This window comes from Lissotriton vulgaris, chromosome 7 (genome assembly GCF_964263255.1).
Source record: "Lissotriton vulgaris chromosome 7, aLisVul1.2, whole genome shotgun sequence".
Taxonomy (NCBI): domain Eukaryota; kingdom Metazoa; phylum Chordata; class Amphibia; order Caudata; family Salamandridae; genus Lissotriton; species Lissotriton vulgaris.
Window position 1 is genome coordinate 1,116,427,804 of NC_141695.1, and position 27,227 is coordinate 1,116,455,030.

The following is a 27,227-nucleotide window of genomic DNA, read 5'->3' on the forward strand; positions in this document are numbered from 1 at the left end:
TATGTGCTAAGGGGTTAAGGGTTTTGCCTTCTGGCTATAGAGATTAAGACTTTAGGTTAGAACTTAAAGTTATAGTATATAGATGTAAATAAGTGTATATGGGTTAGAGGTTTGGGCCATAATATTAAGAGTTTAGGGTTTAGAGTTAAGTGGAGAAGTGTGGCTCAATGGGTAGAGTGGCAAACCCTGATGCAGAGGTCTAGCTCGGGACCAGGGTTCAATTCCCTGCCTCGGCAGGTCTGGGCTCAAAAATTCCACAGACCTGATAATTCTCGCCTTGGTGCCTATTCCAATCATGGAGTCCCACTCTGCAACTCTGGGCAATAGCTTGCTTAATCTCCACAACAGCCCCCACAACTCTAAGGATGCCTTGCCTCCACCTTGAGGGTGCCCAGGAGTGGACGCCTCACAGGGAAAGCCAGGATGGGTTCCACAGCGGTATTTGTACAAGCGCCTTGAGACCCTTGTGGGTGAGTAGTGCACTATACAAGTATCAATTTACCTTTACATTTTCGGGGTGTAGGAGATAGGGAGTAGCAGTATGGTGCTACCTCTGTCACTTCAGTGTTTTAGAATCAATTAGAAATGTCTTTAATTTATGGTTTGTTGATGAGTATTACAATTATTTGCAGTCTATCTATGGGAGAGAAAAGACAGAAGTGTTGCTTTTCACAGTTACTCTTCACTTAATTAATTTCAGTGAAACACACCTCGGTTCGAGGTAAGGCAATTAGAAGCGTTGAAAATTAAGTGATGTAATTTTTCAGTTAAAAAATAAAATTGAATTAACAAGGTACAGCCATGTGGGCACAATAACGTAATTAGCCAAGGAAGAGGGAGGTATAATACAAGTACTAGCTGTTCATCACTTAAGGGCTTATTATGAGAGGCTTTATGAGAGGCTTGCGCTGCCGGATCATCACTTTCTTTGATGCTTCGGTGGCATATTTATGAGAACCACGGAAGCCACTTTGCGTGGATTTGCATGGCCTCATAGATATCGAGTAAGACAAAGTTGTGCAAGTCGCTGTGTTTCCATTCTCTGCTCCAGGGAGGCGTTCCCAGGGCGTTCCGGTGGGTTTTCCCATGCAACACTCATGGATTTTGACGCTGCCCCAGATATACTTAAACACATAAACCTAGGGCAGCACCAAAACCTTACGCCTCCCAAAAGCAGGCGCAACGAGAAAAAATATTTACATTTCTCCTAATTATTTCCTCTTTCCATGTGTGCTGCATTCTGCAGCACACATAGAAACAGAAAAACACCTTTCAGGATAGTTTTTGTGCAGGAAGGTGCCCCTTCCTGCGTAAAAACAATCCTGCATGCAATACAAACACCCTTGCACGATGGTGCAAGGGGGCCTGCATTGGCACTAGTCAGCAAATAGTGTTTCAGCGCAAGGGGAAAGAACAGGAATGCAACGTATTTCATAAATAGGGTGCATTCTTACCCTTTCACATTGGTGTAGGGCAGTGCAGCAACAAGCCGGTCACTACTTCATTTGCCCACCATTTATTCAATAGTAGATTAAATTAAAAAGGTTAACCTCACAGTGTCTTTCTCTAGCCTCACTAATATCTATAGCTAAACGACTGCCTTAGAAATCAGGGGTTATAGGGAAGCTTTAGGGCTCTTACGTACTTTATGCAGCCATCTTCCATGTAGAGGTCAGCGTAGAAGGACTGGTCATCGTTGACGATCCGGCCGCCTTTAATAAGGAGACGGTCACTCTGCAAAGAGGAAACACTGACGTTATTACGTTAACAAACAAGGACATTTCGTTTTTCGTACATAACTATACTTAAATGGCAGTTCACCCAGACGTGACATGCACACTTTACTTATTTTTCTTCTGTTATTTTACTTCTGTTTTTTTTTTAAATAATAATGTATTAAGTTAAGAAAAACATATCCAACACGTACATATGTGTAACATAGTACAAAATAGGGCGAAGTTTATAATAAACATATACCTATATTTCCCAATGCGCATAAGGGTAAGAAAGGACATTGATATTGTGGACATCAATAAATAGGCCACACTTAGTCAGAAGTAGTTTCTATACATTTCTTATTTAACTCGGCATTAATAATGTATTTAAGTAATAAAAGGTTCCCATTCCACTTAACAGCTTGGCATAGGACAGCATGAATAATAGATTAAAACAGAAATAGAAAGAAAGGAAAAAGAGGCAATAGGGGAAGGGGGGTAGCGCAGATCCATGCAGCCCCACTGGAGCATGGGGGGTCCCACTGTTCAGCCTAGCGCCTATAGATATCTGTGAGATCTGGGAGCCTCGGTGGTTCCGCATATGTGCCCCATCAGTTACTTTTACACCCCTAAAAAGATTGGAGTATCTGATCTACTGACTCAAATCAAATAAGAGCTACTGACTCAAATCAAATAAGAGCTACTGAATCAAATCAAATATACATTGAAATGATAGTAGATTCCTTTATAATTGAGCTACAGGTCCATTTTTTACGACACACTGTTTCTCCTTTGATAATAAGACACATTTCTAAATTTTCCTCCGTTTAAATTGTCTTCAATATTCTCACTTTCTTTTTTTTCATTTTTTTTTCAACATGTTTTATTAATTTTTTTATACAAGAACATAATCGCGATTCTGTTACAGGGTTAGCATAGGTTGTACCAAGTGCAGCTTGTACAACAGTATCTATTCATGATGCTGGTTCTTAACGACATGTGCCTAGGAGATTCATTTCGACGTTTAGCCCCCTTGACTTAACACGACTTTCTGAAATTCTCCAGGATTTCCGAACAGCTGTTTTGCCTCGGGTCCTCACTGAATCAACAAGACCGTTTTTTTTATTGTAGGAAATATGCAATTTATATCCAGTGCTAAACAAATGACACTGGAGCTCAAATCTCAAACTTAGCTAGCACCAACTCTCAAATAAATAAATAAATAACTTGCAAGGTTGGGTTTGAAGTTCACAGAGTAAAGGAGGAAAAATTACTAAGTAAGAAAAAATGTGCACAAGGCGACAGAACAACAGTCTTGAAGAGTAATAAAGCAAATTAGACAATCTTAATTAATAAGGTTTTAATAAGGCTGGCTTTAGGGCACCAGGCGTTGACTTTGGTGGGTGGCGCTGTGTTTAAAAATAACCTTTGATTTAAAAGCACGTGAGCTTTCTTGGGCATCCAGCAGTTTTCAGGCAACAATAAAAATGTCAAGATAACTCTGGTGATTAGGGTTCCTACTGGTGAGAGATCAAAATAATATCTAGTGGCAGTTTAGACTCATTCTAAAGTAGAACAGAGGGTTAATGTGCCTGCTGCTAAGAATGTGGACCATGCAAAACAACTGAACTAAGTATAGGTGAACTATGAGTAGGACTATACAAAATAAATGTAAGTCAGAGCGAGGCTATGGAGAGATGAGGTGCACTGTTGGAGAGTGGTAGTGAGGGAATTCATGGATAAAGAGGTCATGGGGGAGGGGCGAAAAAGACTGTTGCACCAGGCGCCACCAACACTTCAGCGGTTAGGTACAAGTGAAAGTATAACACATAGCAATTAACCAGGTCAATATCAAGTGTTTATGAGATATTTGCCTACAGACTAACATGAAAAACGTAAGTGTCTTAGCAGCTTCTAAAAGAAAGCTTGGCTGCAGTGGTCGCCCCTCTGCTCAAAAGGAAAAATGAAATGATAATAACGTATCATTATTATCATCTTATTTTTACTATTGCAGTCAGTGTCAAGGCGGGGCTGACCAGAGCAGGGGAAGGAGAGGTTTGCACTCCCTAAGTGGGCATGACTGCATGTTCCCTACCAGGTTGCATTACATAGCCTGGTCAACAACATGCAACCGCTCCCTGTCCCCGTCTGAGCGCCGAACCACATCATTCAGACCATTCTGATTGACCCAGGTGAGCCTGTGTGCCGGGATGGGTGCTTCCTGCTGCCGGCTGCGACAGGAAGAAGGAAGATGGAAGAGGGCAGAGGAGATGCAGCAGCCGGCCGACTGTTCAAGGTAAGTCCTTTTTTTTCCATTACACCCCATTACCACCCCCCACCTCCACTGCCCCTCCACCCCATCTGGTAGCAGTCGCTACTGCTTGACTGTTGCTGTCTTAACCCGTTTTGAGCGTCAACGTTCAGCGCCCAGTGCTGAACGTTCGAATAACGGGTGGGCCCGCGTCGGCCAACGGATGTGCGCAGCACTACCAAGGTAGTGCACCGGCGACCGTTGGCCGACGGCAGCGCTTAAGGGGCTAAAAACATAAACTTTAATAATCTGTCACTATTGAATTTGTATACTATAAAACATACACAACTCAATCTACTAAACTTAAAACTGGTAAGCTCAACAGACATTGAAGATGTGTATTTTATTTAAAAAAAACCTTTGCTGCGACAACTGGTCTGTGACTGCCCGCCTCCCACTGGCTCACAGGATCCTGTATAATCGTCTAGTGAAGGAGGTGTATCAGTAGTGGTGTTTGAGACTGGCTACCCGGTATTCAGTAGCTGTTGACTGTTAGGGCCTTGTTCCCCAGATGAAAAGCTTCCTTATAAAATACCAGCTGATGCTGGCGCTGTACAAGAGTCACTGGCACAGCTGCGGCTGAAATGACTTGTTTTTCACATTTCCCGAAGACATTGATAAAAAAAAAGTATCCTATTTAAGAGCAGAGGACGAAAAATATATTACATGCGTTTTTTCCAACTGATGAAGGCATCAGTTTCAAAAGAAGTACACTTTTAAAAAACACCTAGCAACTGCAAATACACGCCAGCAAAACATTACACACATTTTTATACAGGACAAAAATACATATGCCTTCGTGCTCGTCAGAATGCGCAGCCCCTGTGTAAATTTGGATCGAGTGGGTTCACTCAGAAATCACGACACAAGCTGAAGCTTTGTCTATGCAAGTTCTGACTGACTAACATTTTATGCCCCCAAGGGATTACACGCTAGAGTGTCATGAGCTGAAGGCAGTGCTGCTTCAAATGGGTTTTGTGACTGACAGCCAAACAAAAACATCTGTCAAAGATTTCAGGGTGTGTTGCTGGAGCACGTGGAAGCCTGGATGTGAGAGATGACGTGGCTGATTCTCCCTCGGGCCCACCTGTCTCTCCAAGACACTGAGGGGCATATTTACGAGAGCTGTGTGTCAAACCTCGAAGTCATATCTTTTAAGCCACGCAAAGCCACTTTAACATAACGCAGTGTAATTCGCTGCGTTGCATTACTTTGTGCAATGGAGGGGCTCGATGGGTGTTGTGGTGGGCGTTCCCACGTAATTCTCATGGTTTTTGACGCATTCACAGATTTACCAAACCTAGTAACCCTGGGGCTGCACCATAAAGATACAGCTCCCCAGGAGAGGCGTAACAAGGAGAAATATCTTTAGTTCCCCCAGTTACTCCCTCTTTCTAAGTGTGCGGAAAGAGGAAAATGCCTTTGAGGGTTTCTTTTGTGCAGGAAGGTGCCCCTTTCCCTGTGACGTAGGGCAGCGCAGCAAGATGACTTGCTGTGGTTCTCCTCATTGCACCACGATCCTCATAAATATGGCCCTGAGTATTCAGACTCTCTAGAAGTCCCAGTAGGACAGCCCATTTGTAATTAAAAATCACAGATACTGATCATTTCTTTCTTTATTTTTTTATGTATTTATTTAAAGAGTTTTATATGGCGCTGGCTAGACCAGAGCGCTTTACATTAGGTCAAACAATGTTACAGAAAAAGATAACAATTCCATTTCATCTAATCATTGAAGATACTGACAGTCATCAGAGACTGCCTGGCCCATCTGAGCTGCATTTGATCAGCTTTACCGGCTACCACTGCAGGCCCTGCTCGGTCTGTAGATGTACCTTTGCCATCTTTCTGTGATCACATGTACCATCTTCAACTCTTGTCTTTTACTTTTTCTCTACCCATTAGAGCCAGCTAGAAATGTATCCAGTGCACTACTGTCCATCTATGATCAGTGACGTTCATCTATCCCTACACACCACTCTCACAAGTCCCAAGCGGACATTATCTGCCCTGGAATATTGTATTCCTATTTTACAGACCCTTCACAATTGAACACATAGAACAAGTTCCAGACCCTCCATTCAGTGAAGCATGAAGTTAAAAAAGAGGCCCATTCCTCTTTTAGGAGGCAATAAAGCAAATAACTGAGGCTGTTCTTTATCTCAGAGGTGAGCCTGGCTAAAGGTGTATGCAACAAGAAACAATGCTTAATCTGGAAAATATTAAATAAGTAATCTATCGAAACACCAGCCCGCTGTGAGGGGATTTATCAGCTTCTAGTCTGAAATTGCATTTTTTTAACAAAATACATAGCTCATCAATATACGAGAGAAAAAAAAACGTGTTGATGCAAACGGCTACCCCAAGGAGCATCCAGGCCCTAAAGTCAATGGAAACTAAACAATGAAAGACTAATCAAGATGAAAAAGTTATGTTTTAATTTTATTCTGAATATCCTAAAGATAGGTGCCACATGCAAGTGAACTAGGTCGAAGTTTCAGTGTTTGACGGCAAGGAAGGATAGTGAATTCCCATATGTACTTCACTTTAAAGGTGTTCAGCACCTGACCATTAATAGCTTGGTAATTAAGAAGAAGGCTCTTATGAAATGTAGGCCCAGCAGGTGACACTGAACAGAAAGTTAGTTGGGTGGCTTGGTAGCTTTAAGACTAAGCAAATAACAGCATTCTGTACTGTCTGCAGTTGGTTGGCATCTTTGGGCAGCACTAGGTAAAGTGACTTGCCATATTCCAACCTAGGTGTGATGATTGCAAAGAGGATGGATTTCCAAGAGGCCGTAGGCAGAAAATCCAGACCTTTTCTAAGGGCTTTCAAAAGAACAAAGTAGGATGAAGAAACTGCCCTAACCTGAGACTTAAAAGACAGACCTTAAACAAAGAGAATACCACAATTTCTGGCTTTGGTTTAAGGAAGAGGAGCTTGACTTGGATCCAAAGGCCACCTTCAATGCACCAAAATCGAATCAAGTATATCAAAAACCTTAATCTCATTTTTAGAAAAAATGAATTCCATACAGCTCTTACGTATTAATTTAGCAACTGACGATTGGCAGTCTTTAAAGAGCTCCAGGGTGCAAGCAGTTTGCTCAGACACAGGGCCCGACTAAGACTTTGGCGGTGTGATAGCGGGGATGCCACATCGCCGCCCTGCTCCCACACCACCAAAGCCATGTGAAGACTGCACACCAGATTACGAGTTTTCTCATGTCTGGCAGGCAGTTCTTTGGCAGTCCCACGGGGGTGCCTATGAAAAAGGTACTGCAATGGGGGCACCAAAGGCAGTCCATGCTGTGCAGGAACTGGGGTGCATGCAGACAGGGAGGCCGAACATGGGCCCCCTTGCATGCACTCCCATGCACAGGAGCCACAGGGGACCCAGAATGGCCTGCTTTCTTTCCCACCACCAGTATTTTCATGGCAGGCTCACAGCCATGAAAAGGCTGGTGGTGAGCCTTCCAGGAAAATGCTGGTGGGGGGTGGGGGCTGGGGGGGGGGAGTTGTAAAATACTGGGTGGTGCCATTACGGCACCGCCAAGCATATTGCCTCCCCAGACTGCTGCGCCATCGCCAGGGATTGCGTATCCTGGGCTGTTGTGGCAGTTGCATGGCGGTCCGACCGCCAAAGTTGTAATTCGGCAGTTGGACCGCTGATATGGTGTTGTCCGCAGCACCACCATGGGTTTGGTTGTCCAATGGACCGCCAAACCCGCAACCTAGCCCATAGATACAATGAGCTGTTCATGGTAAGCATAGGACAGAGCCGCGAAACGAATTGCACAGTGTGGGCTACATGTGTTAAGTACACATTAAAAAGGGTAGGGCTATGTAAAGAGTCTTGAAGAACTCTGTTTGGTGTGGTGCTGCTATGTGGAACATTTATTAATTTCTACAAAATTTATTTTTGAATTAAATACAGCTTATTCATATATTGCAATGTTAATTTCAAGGGTGTCTGCAGTTTTGTCAAGGCATTTTATTTTTCTATTTGAACTCAAGAACCAGCATTGAAAGTGTCTTTTTCCGTCGACACACCCATTGTTAAACCCTGGCCAGGGAAGCAGTCATACCTCAGCCTTGCCATCCAGCCAGAGAAGTGGAAACTGCTCCCGTGCCAGGCAGTCATACTGAAATGCCACTTGGCACCGCATACACAGAGCGCAGCAGAACACCTCACAAATACGCCATATTAAGCCGCACTGAGTAAAGTGCTGAGATTCCACGAGGAGTCTTTCCAGGACGGCGCAGAAGGATGACTGCTGTTTCCTGCACCAGGCGCCAGCAATGCACTTCGCACAGGATGTAGCGTCTGCAGAAGGTTTTCATAGCAGGTGAAACTGAACAGATGTGCGCAGACGGGAGATCTCGGCAGCTCCTTTGTGTCTAAAGCGAGCAAAATCCTGGCTGAAGCTTCATTTACGTCAGCGCAATTTCGCATCAATTACGGCTTTTCGCATTATGATTGTTACGCGTAATCAGTGTTTCATTTGTAAAGAAATAAGTGCCAGGGCTCTCAGGAGGCTACTGCAGCTTGCCCCACACATTGCGCCTTCCAGCACTGCCAACGAAAGTAACAACACAACTACTATTCATCTCACTCCTACACACGTGACAATTCGGATTATATCAGGCCCCCGAAGCTATAAGAATGGCTTGGGTGGCACCTAATAGCCATTTAAAGTTGATTGAATTATTAATTAACTGTTGCCGTGGTCATCTCTAAATTAGCCAGACAGCGCCACCTTGTGGGAGACTGTCAAGTGCCTGACAATTAAGGGCCAGTGCAGAGCCCTGGAAACCACTCGCTCAAATTAAGCACTGTGCGTAATGCCTGGGTTTACACCACCACGTCAAGTGGACAAGATTTCATTCAGGTAAAAATCTTGTCGCAGCAGCAATTGAAGCAACAAGAATGTTCCCAACAGCCACATGTTTGTGCTATTTTTTGCGCAAAATGATTCCTCACATCCAAAAGATGTTGGACTGGCATTTTGCTTGATAACTTATAATTAGCGATCCCGGTTTGATGGTGTTTTTTAAAAAATATTTCTGTCTGTATTTATCCATATTTAATTTTGGGCCATTTTATCTGTATTTATCCATATTTATTTTGTGTTTTGTGTAAAAATGTAGTTGTAAAACTGTACATTTCCATATTTAACTGATTGACACACTCTCATACTTTGATGTCTATCGTATTTTAGCTGTTTAAGCTGCTAAGTATCACTTAACAATGCATCCATTGGTAAATATTAGCATTACACTACAAATGTATGTTGACAAGTGCCTTTATTTAAAGACATTTCATCCAGTTTTTATCATTTCCTGTGCTGTCCATCTGCTCAGCTGTTGGGCTGTAATTCATTAAAGACAGCACGGAGGTTCACTTAAAGAAGCACTATTTTCTGTATTTATCCACCTTTAAAAATAAATGCAGACAGGAAACACATCGTTTTCTGTCTGTATTTATCTGTAAAAATCCGTAAAAACGGAAAACAGGTAGCCTTACTTATAATTTTGTGTACATTTTTGTCGTGCATAATTGTTTCAAAGGAAATTATACGGGTCTTGCACAGTCTTAGCGAAGACAGAGCTGGAACTGCACGTGTTGCTGGAGCCATGCTTTTGGCAAAATCTTCCAAGCCAAATGTTTATTTTGCTTCACACGTTGGCCAAATGAGCAGTTGTGATTCTCTCTAGAAGGGGAGAGCTGTCCTCTTTAAAATGCTATTATGGGAGCTTCTATTAGGAAAGTTGCTGAAACGGTGATGTCGGGTCCTAAACCAGCCATGAAAGGAACTGGGTGTAAAATCTTTCAGCAGAAGGCAGAAGCTGTGACGTAACTGCCACAAATGGTGCTCACACAAGTAGAAGGCATGTTATTTAGAGCATAAAGGTAATATTCTTTAGCACTTTATGTTTTGAAAAATCACGGATATAAGTACAATACAATCTCAGAATGGATGTCCATATTCAGTTCCCAGCAGAGTGGACCGTGCACATAAAGATTATCACACAGGAGCCTGCAGTGCTGATCCACCATATTTCTAACTACACACCTGTGCTCCTGTCTCTCACACTCCGTCATCCATGACACCACTAAAAGCTGTGTCCCATAACATGATAACCGCACCACAGTGGTCATGACACATGACATGGAATCACACCCCGATTCTGATTTTTTTTTTTTTGCTGAGTGCATGGCATCGCCCTGTTCTGTGAAAAAAGTCACATGATAGAAAAGATTACTTTTAATCAGTATCCCCGAGCTCTCCCAAACTGTCTGAAACAGAAGCGAAGCCAAGTGTAGGCCTCCAAAAGAGACGTGGAAGGCACTTAGGTGCCCCCAGCAACAGATCTCTCCATCTTTAGTATTTCTTCATTGCTTGGTATGGGTCTGATCTGATTAAGGGGTTATGAATAGGATTGCGGAATACCTGGGGCCTGAAGTGTTCTGGGGGCCCAACATGTGTTGGAGCCCACTTTTTGCACCCCTAGGGCATGTTGGTATTACAGAAGAGGCCACAGATGCGTGTGCAGACAATTCTATAATACAGATCGCATCAATGCTAAATGTACACCAGCATGAGCCCACAGCACCTGCCTTTATTTGAATAGGATCATGCCCCATGCAAATGAGGGAATCCATTGCCTTTGCATCCACGCCATATTACATATACTGGTGCACGGCACAATAGACCATCAAGAGACTCACTGACTGTGTGCCAAATCGAGGTGGCATCAAGCATAGGCAGCTCCTCTTAAGGGAGGAAACTGCATCAAAGGGCCCTCTAGACATTCTACTGCAGGTGGGTGCAGTCATTGAGTGCGTCTACCCGCAGGAGGATCTCTACCGCTTTCAAATGACGGCTTGGTTGGCGCTTGCAGTGAAAAGTGAACTGATGGCTTCAAAGAGTCAGCCCACCTTTCACGACTCGACCACTCCCAGCACGGACGTGGCTGCACGCCTGCACTGTGAACAATGCATTTACTGTAAACAAGCACACTGTCCTGGTTGATGCAGACCTGGGCAATGCACCCTGGCCGGTGCTGTAAAAATCATCCACAATAGATAAATTATAAAAGAGTAGAGAATGGAGTGGTTTGGGATTTAGGAGTGAATGTTTTTCCATGCAGGGGTGGCCAGCACTACTCGCGGGTGGGAGAGGTGCGTGCGGGGGAGCGGAGAAGGGGACGCGGGCTGCACTGAAAACAAATTAATAATAACACTTACCTTGCCGCCGCCGGGTGCTGTGTCTTCTCTCATGCTCGCCTGTGTCTGACTCCAGGTCGGAACAGGAAGCAGGCAGCCAGGCTCCCACCCCTACGCCAATCACAACGCTTCAATGCAGCTTTGTGATTGGTCTGAGCGACAGGGCAGTAGGGATGGGCATGTTCTCCATGCAGGCTGTATGGAGAAGGGGGAAAGAGCGCATGACTGGTTTGGGTGGCCTGAGAGCGCTGACTACACTGTAATTGCGCACAGGAGTGCTCTACTACTCCTTCCCTGCATCTTCGCTCGCCGCCTCATGCACTGCTGCATCAGGAGGACAAAATAAAATGATAATAACATTGAGTTATTTTCATTTTATATTTTCCTTTCTTTTGCTGCTTTCTGACAGTGGCGGCTCCTCTGCTTTAGCGGCGGAGCCACCACTGACTGTTTCCACAGCTTGCCTAATTGTAGAGTCCTTTGTGTGCACACCCATCAAAAAGACTGATTTTTTTTGTATATAAGTCCTTTAATTAGGCTAGTGTTTGTGTTGCTAGTCTTCATCATCCTTCATTTAGGTGTGAATGACTATTCGATCTAGAGCACAGGCGACAGCATTGACATAAAGTGGGTGTCGATGACTAATGGAGGAGTGAGGCTTTTGTGAGACTGCATGTATGCATTACATGAGGGGATGCTCAGAAAATACACTTTCTCAATGAAAAATATTTTTAAAGTGTAATACAGTGAAATTTGGGGAATGCATAACATCGGATCCACACAAGATGGGAACCTCAGGATTGCCGGGTTCACCGAGGGGAAGCAGCACACATTCTACTTGCAGAAACACAAAATAATTCCTACTTTAACAAAATAATGCTGATGGCTGCCACAACAGAACCTTAGGTTTTCCAATGCTTCACAAATTTCTTTTTAGAAAAGCCAGAAAAATATCTATGGCTTTGAAAAACTGTGATGCAAAAATATGGTTGAACAAAATATTTGAAGCATTTTCTTGGGGAGTGAACCTTCCATCCTGAGCATCAGTAGGGCGTGCTCGCTCGGTCTGGTCTCACAGCTTGAAGTAGGCGTGATATTATGAGACATTCAGGGCTTCTTCCAACTCCAACTCCATTCCTCAAAGTTTATGCTGCAGCATAAATATTGACCTTTCAGCATAGCTGCTGAAAAGAACACAAGGCGGTGGTAGGAGTACAGCAATAAGGCTGCGCGTCAATCACAGAACAAAGTCAACATCTCGTAATGGCGGCTTCCACTCTTAGCTTGAAGTGTAAATGTAAATCTTTCGGGATATTTCAGTGGCAAAGGAGAAGGAAGGAGTTAATCGTTATTTTGTGGATAAGTATGTGCTACTTACAAGTGCGTCTTGAAAGAGTTAAGGCGACAGCTAGGTTATCCCACTTAATTCATAATACAATGCATGACCTTGTTCAATAGGTACATTTTTTGATTCAGTGGAGTAAGTGTGGCTCATCCTGACTTAATTTTGTCATCACCATCATTTAGCTAAGGATCCTGTGTCACCCCTTGGTTGTTGATACTGATTGGGATTACGAATGGCAGAATTGCTTGTAATGGCGGGAAAAGGGGCACTAAATTGAGCGCTGTAAGTGAAAATGGAGCTGCTGCACAGAGGAATGGAAAGTGGTTGTCAACCAGGGAAGACACCCCTTTGTAGTTCACTCTAAATTCCTGTTCAGATGGAACCCGTTGCTGGGTTAAGGTAATTGAAGTGTTCCTGGGGCTACACTAAGCGGAATAGGCTTTTCAATTGGGCGCATCACGTGGTTTCATTGAGTGCTAAAATCACACGGATACAAATAATACATTTTGATTCTAGTCAATAAAACTTGAATCCAAAGTTTTCTTTAAAAAACCAAACTGTATGACTCCTTCTTTTCACAGATGGTCACTTCTTTTCTTGGCCAGTGCACGATTAGTGGTTTCGAATTTATAGAGGCTGACATTGCTTAGGAGTGCAGGCGAAGCGGTCTACCATGTTTCTCCTCAAGGGATATGAAGGAATGACTGAGCAACAATCGCCAGCTACTTAAAAATTCTAACCACAAAAATAGTATTCCCTGTTAGAAACTATTCAACGTGGTTGCAGTCTGCAGTTGGACCTGTTGAATGTGGGACTAGAGTTATGGTGCTATGGGCAAGTGAGTTTTTCTGCATTTAGCACAGTGCAAAATGTATTGTCTCTGGGCTCTTAAGGGAATTTAGGGGGAGGATGACGTGCTCATGAAAGCAGCTGGTGTGAGAGCGGTAGCGCTCCTCGTCTCACATCAACGCGTGTTGGTGTAAAAATTGTCACACACTGTGCATAGTTCACTCTTGACCTCTTTGTTAAAACGGACTTCTTTGGACACTTAAGTGTTTTTTATGTGGGGGAGTGCTATCGACTGCACACTAAAATGTGGCCACTTACCCTATCAATAAATCAACAGCATTGAACTTAACTCTGAGCACGGCTCGTTAGATCATACGCCAACAGGTGGATCCCCAGGTATGGTGGCTTGTGAAAGACACTCTATCACTCTGCAGCCAATCACCAAATCATCATGGACATCGATTCGGTGGAAGCACCAGTATCTCTTCCTTCCTCTGATGTAGGCGTTGCTACCCCTTTCTCTGCCTTGCAGCCAGTGTCTCAGGAGCCATGGAGACAGTGCTTAGCAGGATGAGCGCCACCAGAGAAGTGAGCGTTCACGGGAAACTCTCTGTAGGTCCCAATGCTACACTGTCGGCTCAGTATGAGCGGCGAGCGCCTCACTCGTGGTCGGTACCATTCTGCAGGAAAATTTGACTACACATGGCCACACTCGAACTATGGACCACCACTCTTTATATGAATAATGGCGTCTATTGAAGCAATACATATGAGTTGGTGTCCAGTTGTCCAGTAGGTCAAACGTGTCTCCCTCTCTCGTGATGTCCGTCTTTGTATTTCTTCTTCAGTGGTAGGTTACCACTTTCTGGTTTATAACATAGCACAGCACTTGAGGTTGCTTTCAGTACCAAATAAAGTTCCACGTTCAGGTAAGTTGAACTAGGGTGTTATCTTAACAAATCAAATGCAAAGTGACGAATGAGCCTTTTTTTTTTTTTAATCTTTGAAAAAAAACACTGTTCTAAACTGCCAAATTGAAACCAAATGATGGGGATAGTGACGATTTTATGATAATTACTAATAATAATAATAATCTTCACCGACATCATAAAAATAATAACCACAGCAAGAACAATAAGGACATTAATAATAGGAATAATATCACCACATAAAAGTGTGTCTGATTAAAGCAGCAAGGAACATGGAGTTCCAAGACAGACAATGTCATAACAAAGCGATAACCTGATGAACTTCACAGGATTGGCCGGCATGGCTCGTGGATGTGGGGCGGGAGCGTGGGGGGGGGGGTCGTGTGCTAAATTACCAATGAAAAAAAACCACTTACTTTGCCGCGTCCCACGTCTTAGCTAATGCTTGCCTGTGTCCGACTCCAGGTCGGAACAGGAAGTAGGCAGCCAGGCACCCACCCCAAAGCCAATCACAACTATGTAATGCAGTTTTGTGATTGGTCTGGGCGCCGTGACACACGCTCAGGCAGGGACTGGAGGGGTGGGCATGTTCTCCATGCAGACTGTAATGCAGCTTGCATGGAGAAGGGGAAAGTGCACATGCCTGGTTTGCGCGGCCCGAGAAAGCCGACCAAACAGTCATTGCGCACTCAGGAGTAGGCAAACCACTCCTCCCCTTCCCTGCTCAGTGAGCAGAGCAGCCCCGCCCGCCAGCAAAAAAAAACATAAAATGGCAATAACTAAAAGTAATTACCATTTTATATTTTGCTTCTTGCACTGCGAGAAAGAAGTGGGGCAAAGCTCCTCAACTATAATGGAGGAGCCGCCACTGGGACTTCATAAAAGTATAGATTTCGAATAAATTGCATTAGGTTGAAGATAGAGATCAAGAGTTTGCAAAACATGTTTACCTCAAGAAGACACCAGCTTGGTATACGTAACAACTGGAGGAGGGCCAGCCTCATCTATGACACACATCAGGAAGAAACCTATCAAACACCTACTAACAAGAGATGATCTGAATGTAGGCACTTTCTATCAAAGATATCGGCGTCCCCTGCAGCTGACTTTGATGTAAGATTAACCCCTCCATTCGATGTAGCCAATTGAAACCCCAAAATGACTAAACAAGCGTTGGCAATGCCAATAGGTCTGGTTTGCACTGCCATCTAGACCTACAAATCTATGCAGGTTAATGGCTGGCCTGCTCCCATCTGTGCTGCTGCCAGGGAAAAACATCATTCATTATCTAGTTATCTAAGACAATTAATAGCATTATAATGTCATGTGTGCACCCCTGAAAGTTCAACTTCAGGCACCTTACTTTAATTTTCCAGTAGCTGCACTGCAGCAAAGAGAACATTATGCTCCTTTTCTTCTGGCTTTGTTCAACTGGTGGTGGCTTTCCGACCCACTGCTCCTTGCTTACGTGTTGGGCGACCAAGGACAGGGCCGGCTTTTGGGCAGTACGACTGGTGCGGCAAGGACAGGACAGGCTTTTGGGCAGTGCGACTGGTGCAGCCGCACTTGGCGCTGACCTGTGGAGGGGGCACTGGCCTCAAGGGGGGGTACTGTGTTTACCAATAATTTATAATTGAAGAGACGAGGGGCACTTTTGCCCGGTGAAAGTGAGAAGATCCGAGGAAGTGGGGCCGCCAAAATGTATTGTTGCACCCGGTGCTACCAGTGCTAAAGGCGGCCTTCTCCAAGGAGAAGGTCTCTGTCCAACAATCACACCCAGAGCAGCCATCTTGTTTTCAGCATAATTCAGGCCCATACTGCTGTGTACTCTCAGCAAGAACATTGCCAGCAGTGCACAGACCCATGGAACAGCCCTCTCCTTTTATTTCGTCACCATTCCTTTTTTCTCCTTTATTTGGAAGCCTAGCCCCACCTGCCACTCTTTGTTGTTTTAATCGGTTACTTTAGCTATAGCAACGCTAGGTGACTCATTCTTTACTTTTGCTTTCATTTATTGACTTTGCAATTTTGTGTGCCTTACTTCCAGCTCCTGCTTTGGGCCGGATGACCAATGCAATGGACAAATACAGCGTGCAAGCCGCTGGCGTGCAAAGGCAAGCCCGTCTGCACCTGTCTACTCATTGTCTGGGTTCAAGGATGCTGCCAGTTTTTGCCCTACAACTACAAGGTAAGCCACCCTGTCCCCACCCACCCTACTCTAAGTATGGCCATTAGTGGCAATCTTACTTTCATCCCTCTCGCCGCTCACGTCTTTGTATTTAACCCCAGTACCACTTCCTCCCATGTCAGCACCTCCCATAATACTTCTTTTGTCTCCCTCCAACTTGACACCTCCCCCAATCTGAGCTGTCAGCAAATTGTCCCTCTATAAAACCTCCTTTTTGTTTGGGAACACCTCAGATGGGAAATGCCTCCCGCTTGCAATTAATTTAAACTCTTGCATGAAAATGATTTTAGTGTATCCTCCTCCAAGTCAGACTATCTCTTTTCTCAGCTCCTCCGCAGGGATTTCTTTCTCTATCAGTCTCAGTTCCATTAACGTTATCATACTCTGGGCTTCAACGTATAGAAACAACATTCTACTGACAGCTCAGCCGGCAACTTCAACGCAGCCTCCTGGGGGTCGTAAAGCTGGCTGGTGATCCCACACATACAGCGGGGGATTCCTTCAACTTGCTGCTTGCGCCTTTAAGGAAGCACTTATAATTCTTGGGACAGGTGATAAGGAAGTGCTCTTCATCATTTCTCTCTTACTACCCCACTTAAATCCAGTACATCATCTCCCTTCGTCCAAAAAAGACATTGGACCAAACTAGGGGCCTGATTACGAGTCTGGCGGTCTTCCGACCGCCAGACTCGCTGTGGTGCAGCAGTGGTTGTCCACCATCCACCGTATTATGACTTCTTAAGTAATTACGGGGGTAGACCGACGGCTGCACCACGGAACAATCGTTCTCCGGCGATGGCGCAGGAGCACCACAGCGCAATATGCTGAGCAGGGACTGGCGCAGTCCCACTCAGCGGGAAACAACCTTTACAACGCAACTTTTACAACGCACTATCATTACAACGCAGTCATTACAACGCGACATCCCTTACAACGCATGCCATTACAACGCAACCATTACCACGCATGACACTACAACCCATACAATTACAACTCATGTCATTACATTGCAGTCATTACAACGCATACCATTACAACGCATACCATTAAAACGCATAGTACCCTTACACTATCCAACACTTACCCTACTGTTGCACCCCCTGGAGTTAGAATAGTAATTTTTACCCCTACACTATCCAACACTTACCCTACTGTTGCACCCCCTGGAGTTAGAATAGTAATGTTTACCCCTACACTATCCAATACTTACCATACATGAATGTAGTGGTGTGCATTGTAATGGTATGCGTTGTAAAGGTAGTATGCGTTGTAATGGAATGCTTTGTGAGGTAGTTTTTAAATATTTGTTGTAATGGCATGTGTTGTAATGGAATGCGTTGTAATGGATGTTGTGTTGGAAAAAATTTGTTGTAAAAGTATGCGTGTAACGTCATACATTCCACTCAGCATATTGCGAGTTCCTGGACTGCCAGCCTTTTCATGGTGGACCCCCACCATGAAAAGTCTGGCGGTACAGGACCAAAGGCCCCCATTGCCACACCGCCATGGGGTTACATTCAGGGGACACAACATGTGCCCGCCTGTCTGTACCCCCACAAAGTTCCAGCATGGCATGGACTTCCATGTCCATGCTGTGCTGGAACTTTTGTGCTTTTCTAATTGCCGTGCCTGTTTTCCAAGCACCGCCATGGGAATAGGAAAGAACCGCCAACCGTATTACGAGTAGCACATTTGTAACTCATAATACGATTGGCGGTGCTTGCGCGGATTTGGCGCAGCAGAGGCACCATTGAGTTGTCGTCGCTGCGCCAAAGTCATAATCAGGTCCTTAATTCTTACTTTGTTAACCAGGCCCTTAGACACACTGCTCTTAATATGGAGGTGGAGGTTAATTGATGCTCCTCCTCCTTTAATGATTGGATCACATTGGCATTAGACACCGCCATGAAGCCACATAACAAATCCTCACACTCCCTCTGTCCTTTGGCACTAGGAAGAAGCTTCTAAAGTGAAAAGGCTCTGCAAAAAATGGAAAGACACTGGCTCCTGTCTTATTTGATGTCAGATGAAAAATTATACAGACAGGAAATTCTTAAATAGAAAATAATTCTGCACTCTGCCCACACAAGCTGCTACAATCCCATATCAAACATGCCTCTAATCCCACTTAAGGAGTCGTTTCTATTCTCACAGCCGTGCACAGCCTGAATCGTCTAAAGCTGCTGTTCAACCTTCACAATCTTTGTTCAGACCCCTCTGTTTTTTTCCATTCTAAAGCATACTGCATTCCTTTTCCCCAGCACCCTGCTTCAAACTTTCCCATACATCCTAACCAAGAGTGGACCGCTCCAGATCTCTTCCCAGCTTCATTCCAGGCACCATAGAGGAGCTCATAACTAAAATCAATCTTATCAATTTGGGGTCCCCAGTGGACGCCTGTTTATGAAAACTGTCAATGCTCTTTCCTTTTCCAGCTCCTCTATTCTTACTTCTCTGCGCAACACCTCTCTCGCTTCCAGGCATGTTCCTAATGACTGGAAGAAATCCTTTATCATTCGCTTTTGGAAAAAACCTTTAACAGACCCCAACATCATGTCCAACAACTGATTCATACCTTTACATCCTTTTGCAATCAAAATCCCAGAATTTCCCATAAATCAGCAACTGTCCTCGAAGTGGGAAGCCATAATGTAATTATGCCCCAACAATCTGGCTTTACTTCCTCACTTCATGAATAAAATGGCTTGTTGGGACGAAGGAAGTCATCTGGAGTATTCTGGTTGAAGGTGGAGATGCTGTATGCATCTTCCTCGACATCTGGGCAGCATCTGATTTGGTGCCCCACACCATGCTGATCCACTGCCTGGCTCAGCAAGGAATTAAAGACACCACTCCAAAGGGACTCTCTTCCTTTTTAACAACCCGCTGTCAAGCAGTCTCGTTGTTCCCTTACTAATCAGTGTCTCAGCCGATCAGTTGCGGTGTTCCACTGGGCTCAACCTATAGTCCTACCCAATGTAATACCTAAGTCTCTCCATTAACTACTGTTATTGAAACCCTTGTTATCCGTTTCTATACCTATCAGGTGACACACAACTGATCCTCCACTTGGGTGGCAAGTTCATTACCATCAAATTCTTTTCAAGGAATAGATTGACACAGTGGCAAACTAGATTAATTCCAGTATCTCCACCTTAATTATAACAAAACTGTGGTACTGTTCTTCAGTAACCCCCTTCCACACTGGCTGTCAGTCTCTAAAAGGTGTATCTTCTAGGCACACTGCCTCTGTCAAAAAAGCCCTCCATTCACCCAAAGCCAGCAATCACTAGCCTTTTAAAATGCTATTCCCCCTCAGAACATTTTACTCCAGCTCCTCTAATCGTTTTACCATTCCTGGTTACCACAAGTCTTCAGTAGGAGCCTGTGTGTTTTCCATCGTCACTTACAAAAAATGGAAGCTCCTCCCACTTTCCCAAGATCCAAAAGTAGTCTACTAAGCTTCCACAAGCCCCTGAGAAACTGCTTGTTTGCATGCTGATGCTGCATTCACTGCTTCTCCTCCAGTTGCAGGACACCATTCTCCTGGGTATTTGCGCGGTTATAAACTCACAATCAATCATACAGTACAGCACTAGGTTAGACTTGTCCTATACAGTGCCAACTCCAGGAAGAAATGTGCAATACATGGGACTCATCCAAAGGCAATTCAGGACAGCAAAACACGGAAAGAGGGCAACACAAATATAGGGCACTTTCCAAGATAAAATCAGTCCAACATATGGCACATACTAGGATTGGAGCTCACACATACAAGGCGTGTAGTACGATGAAACAAAACCAACAAAGTACAGACCCGATAATGAAACTGGTTCCATACCAGACACATGTCACAACTCCACATAGGGTCTCGAAAAAAGGACTAACCTTATATTCTACTTTCAAATGTTGGACCTGCCTCACATAAAAATGGAACCAGCTCCACACCAAGATTAGACTATATCTAAAATGACCTAAAAAAGAGCCCCCCCCCATAAATACACACAATTAGGGCCAGCCTAAATAGGCACACCAGAAAAAGGAAGCATTCCTTGTGAGTCTGCAACTCATTGAGCAGCCCACGGGAGTTAGTGTGGCTGACATAAGAACAACCTAAGAAGAGATCAGACCAACTAGCCTACAATAAAGCATACACCAAAGAGAGACCAGCGTGGTGTACCGAACACAACAATATTAGACAAGTCTGACACAGGGCTTATTTGGCCAGCAATCTGCTGCCCGCTCCAAGAAAGGGGAGGCATGAGGACAGGATGAGGCTAGTGTGCAGCAAGGCAAACAGAACTCCTTAAATTGATAGCGTAGGGGGGGGGGGGGCACAGAGGAAATGAGATAGTGGTGGGCAAGAGGACTCTGGAGTTGAGACTTTGACTGGTTAGCCTTAAGGAAGGGGACAGGCAACAGCTGCCAAACAACATAAGTCCGCCCACAGTTCTTCAAATTTGTGAACTTTGCTTTTCGCAAAGTTTGCAAGGTTTTTAAAAAAAAATTGTACGGTTGGGCAACGCTGCACAACCCTACCCAATATAGAGCACACCACAAGAAAAAAAAAATGAACATGGAGCTCATCCCTAAATGAGGCAACCTCAAAATGGACTATACCCAGTTTACCTCAAGAAGGGACTAGCCTCATGTTGCACAATATAAAGTGGAACTAGCCACACATGGGGTGTGTATGAAGTAAGGACCTGCCTGACAAGCCACAGCCTAAAAATAGACCGTCCCTGATTAGATCAACCATGTGAGAAGAACAGTCTGAAAAAAACACGCCCTAAAGTGGCCAACTCAGATGAAGTAATTCGGGGTTGGTACTATTTAGGCATAGGGCACACCACAGGGGACAGACCTCCACTGAGCATGTTCACTGTTAGATGTGATAAACTTAAATAGCACACACAAAACATACCAGCACCTCATAGACTCCACCAAAAGAAAAGTGCCACCCTGATGCTTGGTACAATCCAAGATGGAATCCGTCCTTTGTAGAGAACTCTCTTAGAAATATTCCTAAATATCATGCAACCAAAACAATGACACAGCCTTTAGATGGAACAAACTCTATATATGCAAGCAAGCCCAGGTGTAGTTAGTCTCATATTGGGCACACTTTAAAAAGGAACAAGTTACACGCAGGGCATATTCCAGGAATGGAACAGCCTGATGTAAGTTCCATACCAAGCCAGATCATTCTATTCTAAAGGAGGTGCCAATCCCATGCAGGGCACACCTCAAGGTAATACCAGGGACACATAGCGAATCCTTAAAGCAAGTTCCAACCACACATACAGCCCACTGAACAATGTGACAAGTGAAGCCTAGGACACTGACTAACAAGGAAGCCCACAAAGACAGAAAATGGCTAATGGGATAACACCAATATGTCCAGCCCCATGCACGCCACAAACATTACACCTTGAGGGATTGGGCACGTATTTCAGTTGCACACCAGAAAGCACTAGCGCCAAATAAAACATCCCCACCATTGATAATGCTCACATATGCTGCATCCAACAAGATGACCGGTCATGTTGAGATACTCAAAGAGACTTGGCACATGAAGTGGGAAGGAGCTACAGGATACAAGATGGTGAGTAGGGTGACATTCCCAGGGGTGTTCTAAGTACAAGAGCAAGCAATTGGATTTTGTTTCCATTTGGTGCAAATTGTTTATTAACAATACATAATGCATTCAGATACGGTTATCATATTACAGGATGTGGTTATCACCCAGAAATAGTTATCTGGTCCTATAAAAAAACAGTGAGGCGCCATATAGGTTCCTATAAAACAACTGAACTCTAGTCTATTTCCTAAATACGAAAGCATCATGTAGACATGTTGAAGCCTGGCCTTTAAACGTGGGAGTTTACAGATGACATATGGAAAATGAGCACTTTAAGGTATTTGTTTCGGGTGTTGGCTTGGAACTCATTCAAAAGTTACTTGCCACATAAAAAGAGCCAATGGAGGATTGTCTTTTGTTTAGGACAGTGAGCAAAAAGCACAAGGTCCCTCACACAACACATTTCATCCCGGGGAAAAATACACGAATCCAAGCTGGCTGTCGATTCAAGGTAGAGCAGTTTAAGTGCAAATGATACAGAAAGTAATGCGGAATTCTGGAAACGGACGGACCTTCCATTTGGAATCATAACGTTCGTCACTCCAAGGCCATCGGGAGCAGACAGTGCATTAAAATAACGTTGTCAGCCAATGCTACATACTTTAATAAATCAACAACAGTGTCACCGAGCAGTGAAACATGGTGCAAAATGGGATTAACAAGAAGCAGCTAAGAGAATATAACTCAGCACACTAACCCGAGCTTTGCCAAACAAACCTCAAAGCCCCAACCAAAGCCTTGGAAGACTGACAGCAGGACGTAACGAATAACAACAAACCTGTCATTTACTTAAATGCAAAAAAAAGTACCCCAGAGTATCACCAACTAATACAAAAAAACTCAGTGCATTAACTAGAACTTTGTGAGCCAACTCATACCAGCAAGAAGAGATTCGCCAGTTACTTCATTATTAGTGTATTGTGAGGAACCCCACTAGATAATGTGACATAAATCACTGACAAATATGCTTTAACTGCAGAAAAAGTCAGTCAAAGTAATGCATGGTCAAAATGACTGACAGATAGGAGTCAGCTAATGTTGCTGGTGAACAGACAGCAACAGCAAGCGACAGCCACAGCTTGCTACCTTGTGGAGAGCCACAATGGAAAGAAGAATATATTCGGCCAAAAGCACCCTACTCACTCCCAGAAGACACCCTTGCAGCCTTAGTTTACACTCTCGCCTTCCTGGTACTGATGTGTCCTTCTTAAGCAGGGCTATCAGATGACAATGGGTCAACTCAGTCCACATGCACAAGCCGTAGACCTTTATATTTAAAAAAACGAAAGCACTCTAGGAAATGCAGTTTTGATTGACTTCAAAAGAATCAACGGACTAAAAGAGTTTGTAACAAACCTGTGTAAATACCAGACCTGAAAAGATCGTGCCAGATTGAAATGGGTCCCGGGGGGACCTGGAGCGAGCCGGTGTCCCGCCGGGGTATTTCGCGCGGCAGATCGTCCACGCGGAGCGATTGGTTTAGGAGGGGGAGTGGGAGGGGCTTGTGTGGCTCGGGGTGGAAGCGGGAAGGAGACGTCACTCGACGGAGTGAGGGAGCCGTGGGCGCTTGTGTTTTTTGGTCCCACCCACCCATCCCATTGAGGTTTGGTGTGGTTTTGTGTGTAAACTTGCTTACCCCTTTTTTTCTGATTAAATAAAAAAAATAATAATAATAAAGATGTCACTCTAGGGCAGTCTTGGCAGTTCTTCAACGATGCTAATTTCCTTTAGGCGTGTGTTTTGGGGATGGGCTTTTCTAGTGCGGACGTATTCCTTCCCTCTGGGGGTGGGGGGTTAGGTGGGAAAGGGAAAGGAAATGTTTGAAGGAAAAACATGGGTTGGAATTAAACAGTTTTGAAGTTTGGACAAAAAATGATAAAATGGTTGGGGAATTTGTGATGCAAAAACAGTATATAAAAGATTTGGGAAAATACCAAAAGGTGTTCAGCTAATAAAATTTAATGGTTGGAGTCTGTCTTTGACTGTCCTAAAATAAAGTGACCTTTTATGCTAATAAAGAGAGATGTGTGGAGTGTTCTTGTTGCACGATGGAGTTATGAAATCACCTAATTGCTTAAGTGTGGTTGCTATCAATCCCTTTCATGGGGCCTCACCTGGATTGTCTACATTGGATGAGTGCCTTGATGGTGAGCTCATGTACCATTCTTCTCGAGCCCTGCCTACCCCTTGCACGTGGCCACAAATAACCCCGCCCACTACATCAAATCCCTCCCAGCAGCAGCACGCGCGCTGAGCAGTGTTATGATAACGCAGCTTCCGTCTGAGTCCTTGACGTCCTCGCATATTTTGGTGGCTGAGGCCATGAGTAAACATGGACGCCTGCCCAGACTATATGACAATGTCAGCCGCAGGCCTCTGCTTTCGGTCTGTGTGCAGTGGGGCCCCTGGTTCCGGTGATCACGCGCTGCTCGCCTTCCTGTCACGTACATCATAGAGATGACGCATGCACATATTTTCAAGCCATGTTGTTCTAATGTGTTTAACCGTTGCCTGTGGTATTGCCACAGATCCCCTTCCCCAGGTAGAAAAATATAATATTTTTGAGGAAAAAAAATTACGAAAATCCAAATTTCTCCCTCACAATAACGGGCTTTGTTGCATTTTGTTCCCAATGTTTCTGAGGAGGAGACCAGTGCTTTAAATGGTCAGACACTGTTGGGTACGGAGTACTGGCACTTTTTTATTTTGAGAAGGAGAGTACCGGCAGTTCTCAAGAGAAATATAATACTTTTAATTGGAGAGTACCGGCAATTCTCAGAAACAATCAGGTACTCTGGTTCAGAGTACCTGCACTTCCATGTTTCCATTTCAAGCACTGGAGGGGACTATTTTACAAACCATTACCAATTGTGCACACACCTCAAGTTACGGACCCCGGCAGATGAAGATTCCTCTACAAAAGTGAAAGAGCTATGAATGAAGGTGCTCATTACAGGTTCAGGGTGAAACAAACCCTTCAATCAGGGACTCCGCCAGTAGAGTTGCACTGAGCAGAGTCTCTGTCCACAATAACGACAGCCTTCGACATGTAGTCTAAATCCACATTTAGCTAGCAGTGCCAGTTATGTTGAGATAAACCAACAAACAGCTAAAATGAACAACACAAGGGGCCCCTGTCCCTTCTTTTAATGGCTGATGCCCTGATCTCAGAAATGCCCTGAATACATTAAATGATAAATCAGGGTAGGCATTGTATAGACAACCAGAATGAATGCATTAGTTACTACCAGGGCTATGAAGTGTATTCATGAGCCTGCCAAGCGTATCAGTTGCAGACCACACTTAGGCCCGGATTTATAAAGACAGCATTGGGTTTGCCTTACATTTTTAATGCAAATCCAATGCAAAGTGTTGTGTCGGTATTTACAAACCAACGCATAATTGTGATTTGCACTAGATTGTAATTAAAATAAGAACAAAGCTGCACAATGCACTGCCTTCCGTTACTTTGGGTGAAGAGGCGTTCCACAGGCAGGGCTTGACTGGGACCCGAAACTGGCCATGGCAGACTGCTCGGCCTGCGCCCCTGGGGGGCAGGGGTGCGGCCGAGCTGTTTGCTACGGCCTGTTTCGGCTGATTTTGTTACAGGGGGCCAATATTGCCGGCCCCCATTGACAAAAACCACCCCCCAGGGGCCCAAAACCAGCCCCCAACCTAGGAGCCCTCCGGGGAAATGCCCGGTGCCCGCTACTGGCAGTCCGACCCTGTCCACAGGTGGTGCATGAGCGTTCCAATGCAGCCACCCGTGAGTTTTAACGCAAATAGCTTTCTACAAAGAACTATAGACAGGGATTTGCATCCAAATCTAGTGCCTCCTTGAGGCAGAAGTAACGTTTAATTTCTCCTCTTTTCCCCTCTTTCCATGTGTGCTGCATTCTACAGCAAATATTTAAAGTAGGAAACGCATGAAAGCTATTTTTTTACTGGAAGGGACCCCTTCCTGTACAAAAATTATACTTACCACAATGCAGACACCCATCCACTATGGCACAAGGCTGTTCGCGTTGGCGCATGCCTGCATAAAGTGTGCCAGTGCAGGGAGAGGGCAAAATAGTACCACATCTTAGCAGATACAGCACGCTTCTGCTCCAATGTTCACGCAATGCAGTGCAGTAACTTTACTTGCTGTGCTGTGTGATTTCTTTGCAAATTTGGGTCTCAGTCCCTGGTTTCACGCTACGTTGATTCATCTGGGTTGATTGTGGGCCCTGTTAGTGAAAACAGTCTCAGAAACACTGTTACCTAACAAGCGTAGCCTAATGAACCCTTAGTCTAGGACCACAACTCTGTTGCAACACGCTCAGCTTCTCTGCTGTGGTCAACCAAGATTGTATCCTCAGCCATCTTATCTTTGTTCTAAATGTACCTTAAATTTGCATTCGAAAGATGTCAGCCTTTGAAGGAAAGTGATACTAAGGAACAGCTCTCTTGAGATTGTTCCAAATTTCATGTTGGGAGGAGATGTAGTTTAGAAGTTAATGTAATAATTGTGCAACCAGATCAGCCACATTCTAATCTCAATCATCCCTCTTGCAAATTGTGTGATCCTGGGCTAATGCACTTCACTCTCTGTTGTCTGATCTGACTATACATCTTTAGCTCTTGCAAGCAGGCTCAGCCACAGTATTAAGTGCTACACAGCTGTGCTTGTGGCTGCTAGAATATTCTGCCAACAGAACTTTCATGGGAGATGCCACTGTCACCAACAACTTCCTTGCCAGACAGCAGAATGTCAACATACAGCAGACATTTTATGTTTGGATAAAACCACAAGACTAAAATACTCACTGTGCCAGTCAAAGATGTGTTGTTGCCACAAGTTTGGGCAGGAACTAGCTGACAGCGTGGGTGATGCTCTTTACTTATGCCAAGTTTGTGTGGCTTTGTGGCCAAGGAGACGTCTTCTAGTGTCTAAAAAATTACTGACTATGAAAGTTAGACACATACATTTTAATCCCTATTTCTCAAAAGAGCCCGCTTTTTTTTTATTCTGTCGAAATTACTTCTACTGCTGGCCCTTTTAGGTCTGGCTTGGCAGCAGAGCTGCCTTCATGACCT

The 27,227-nt window shown here is 44.4% G+C and overlaps 1 protein-coding gene across 2 annotated transcripts in view; it reads right to left on the reverse strand.

The window, feature by feature from the left end:
* Nucleotides 1–27,227, reverse strand: part of DPYSL3 (dihydropyrimidinase like 3) — a 332,011-nt gene that overhangs the window by 124,919 nt on the left and 179,865 nt on the right. For both annotated transcript variants that reach the window (XM_086931567.1, XM_086931568.1), the window contains exon 2: nucleotides 1,646–1,734. In XM_086931567.1, coding sequence (XP_086787693.1) covers nucleotides 1,646–1,734 — 89 coding nt within the window. The remainder of the gene's footprint in view (nucleotides 1–1,645; nucleotides 1,735–27,227) is intronic.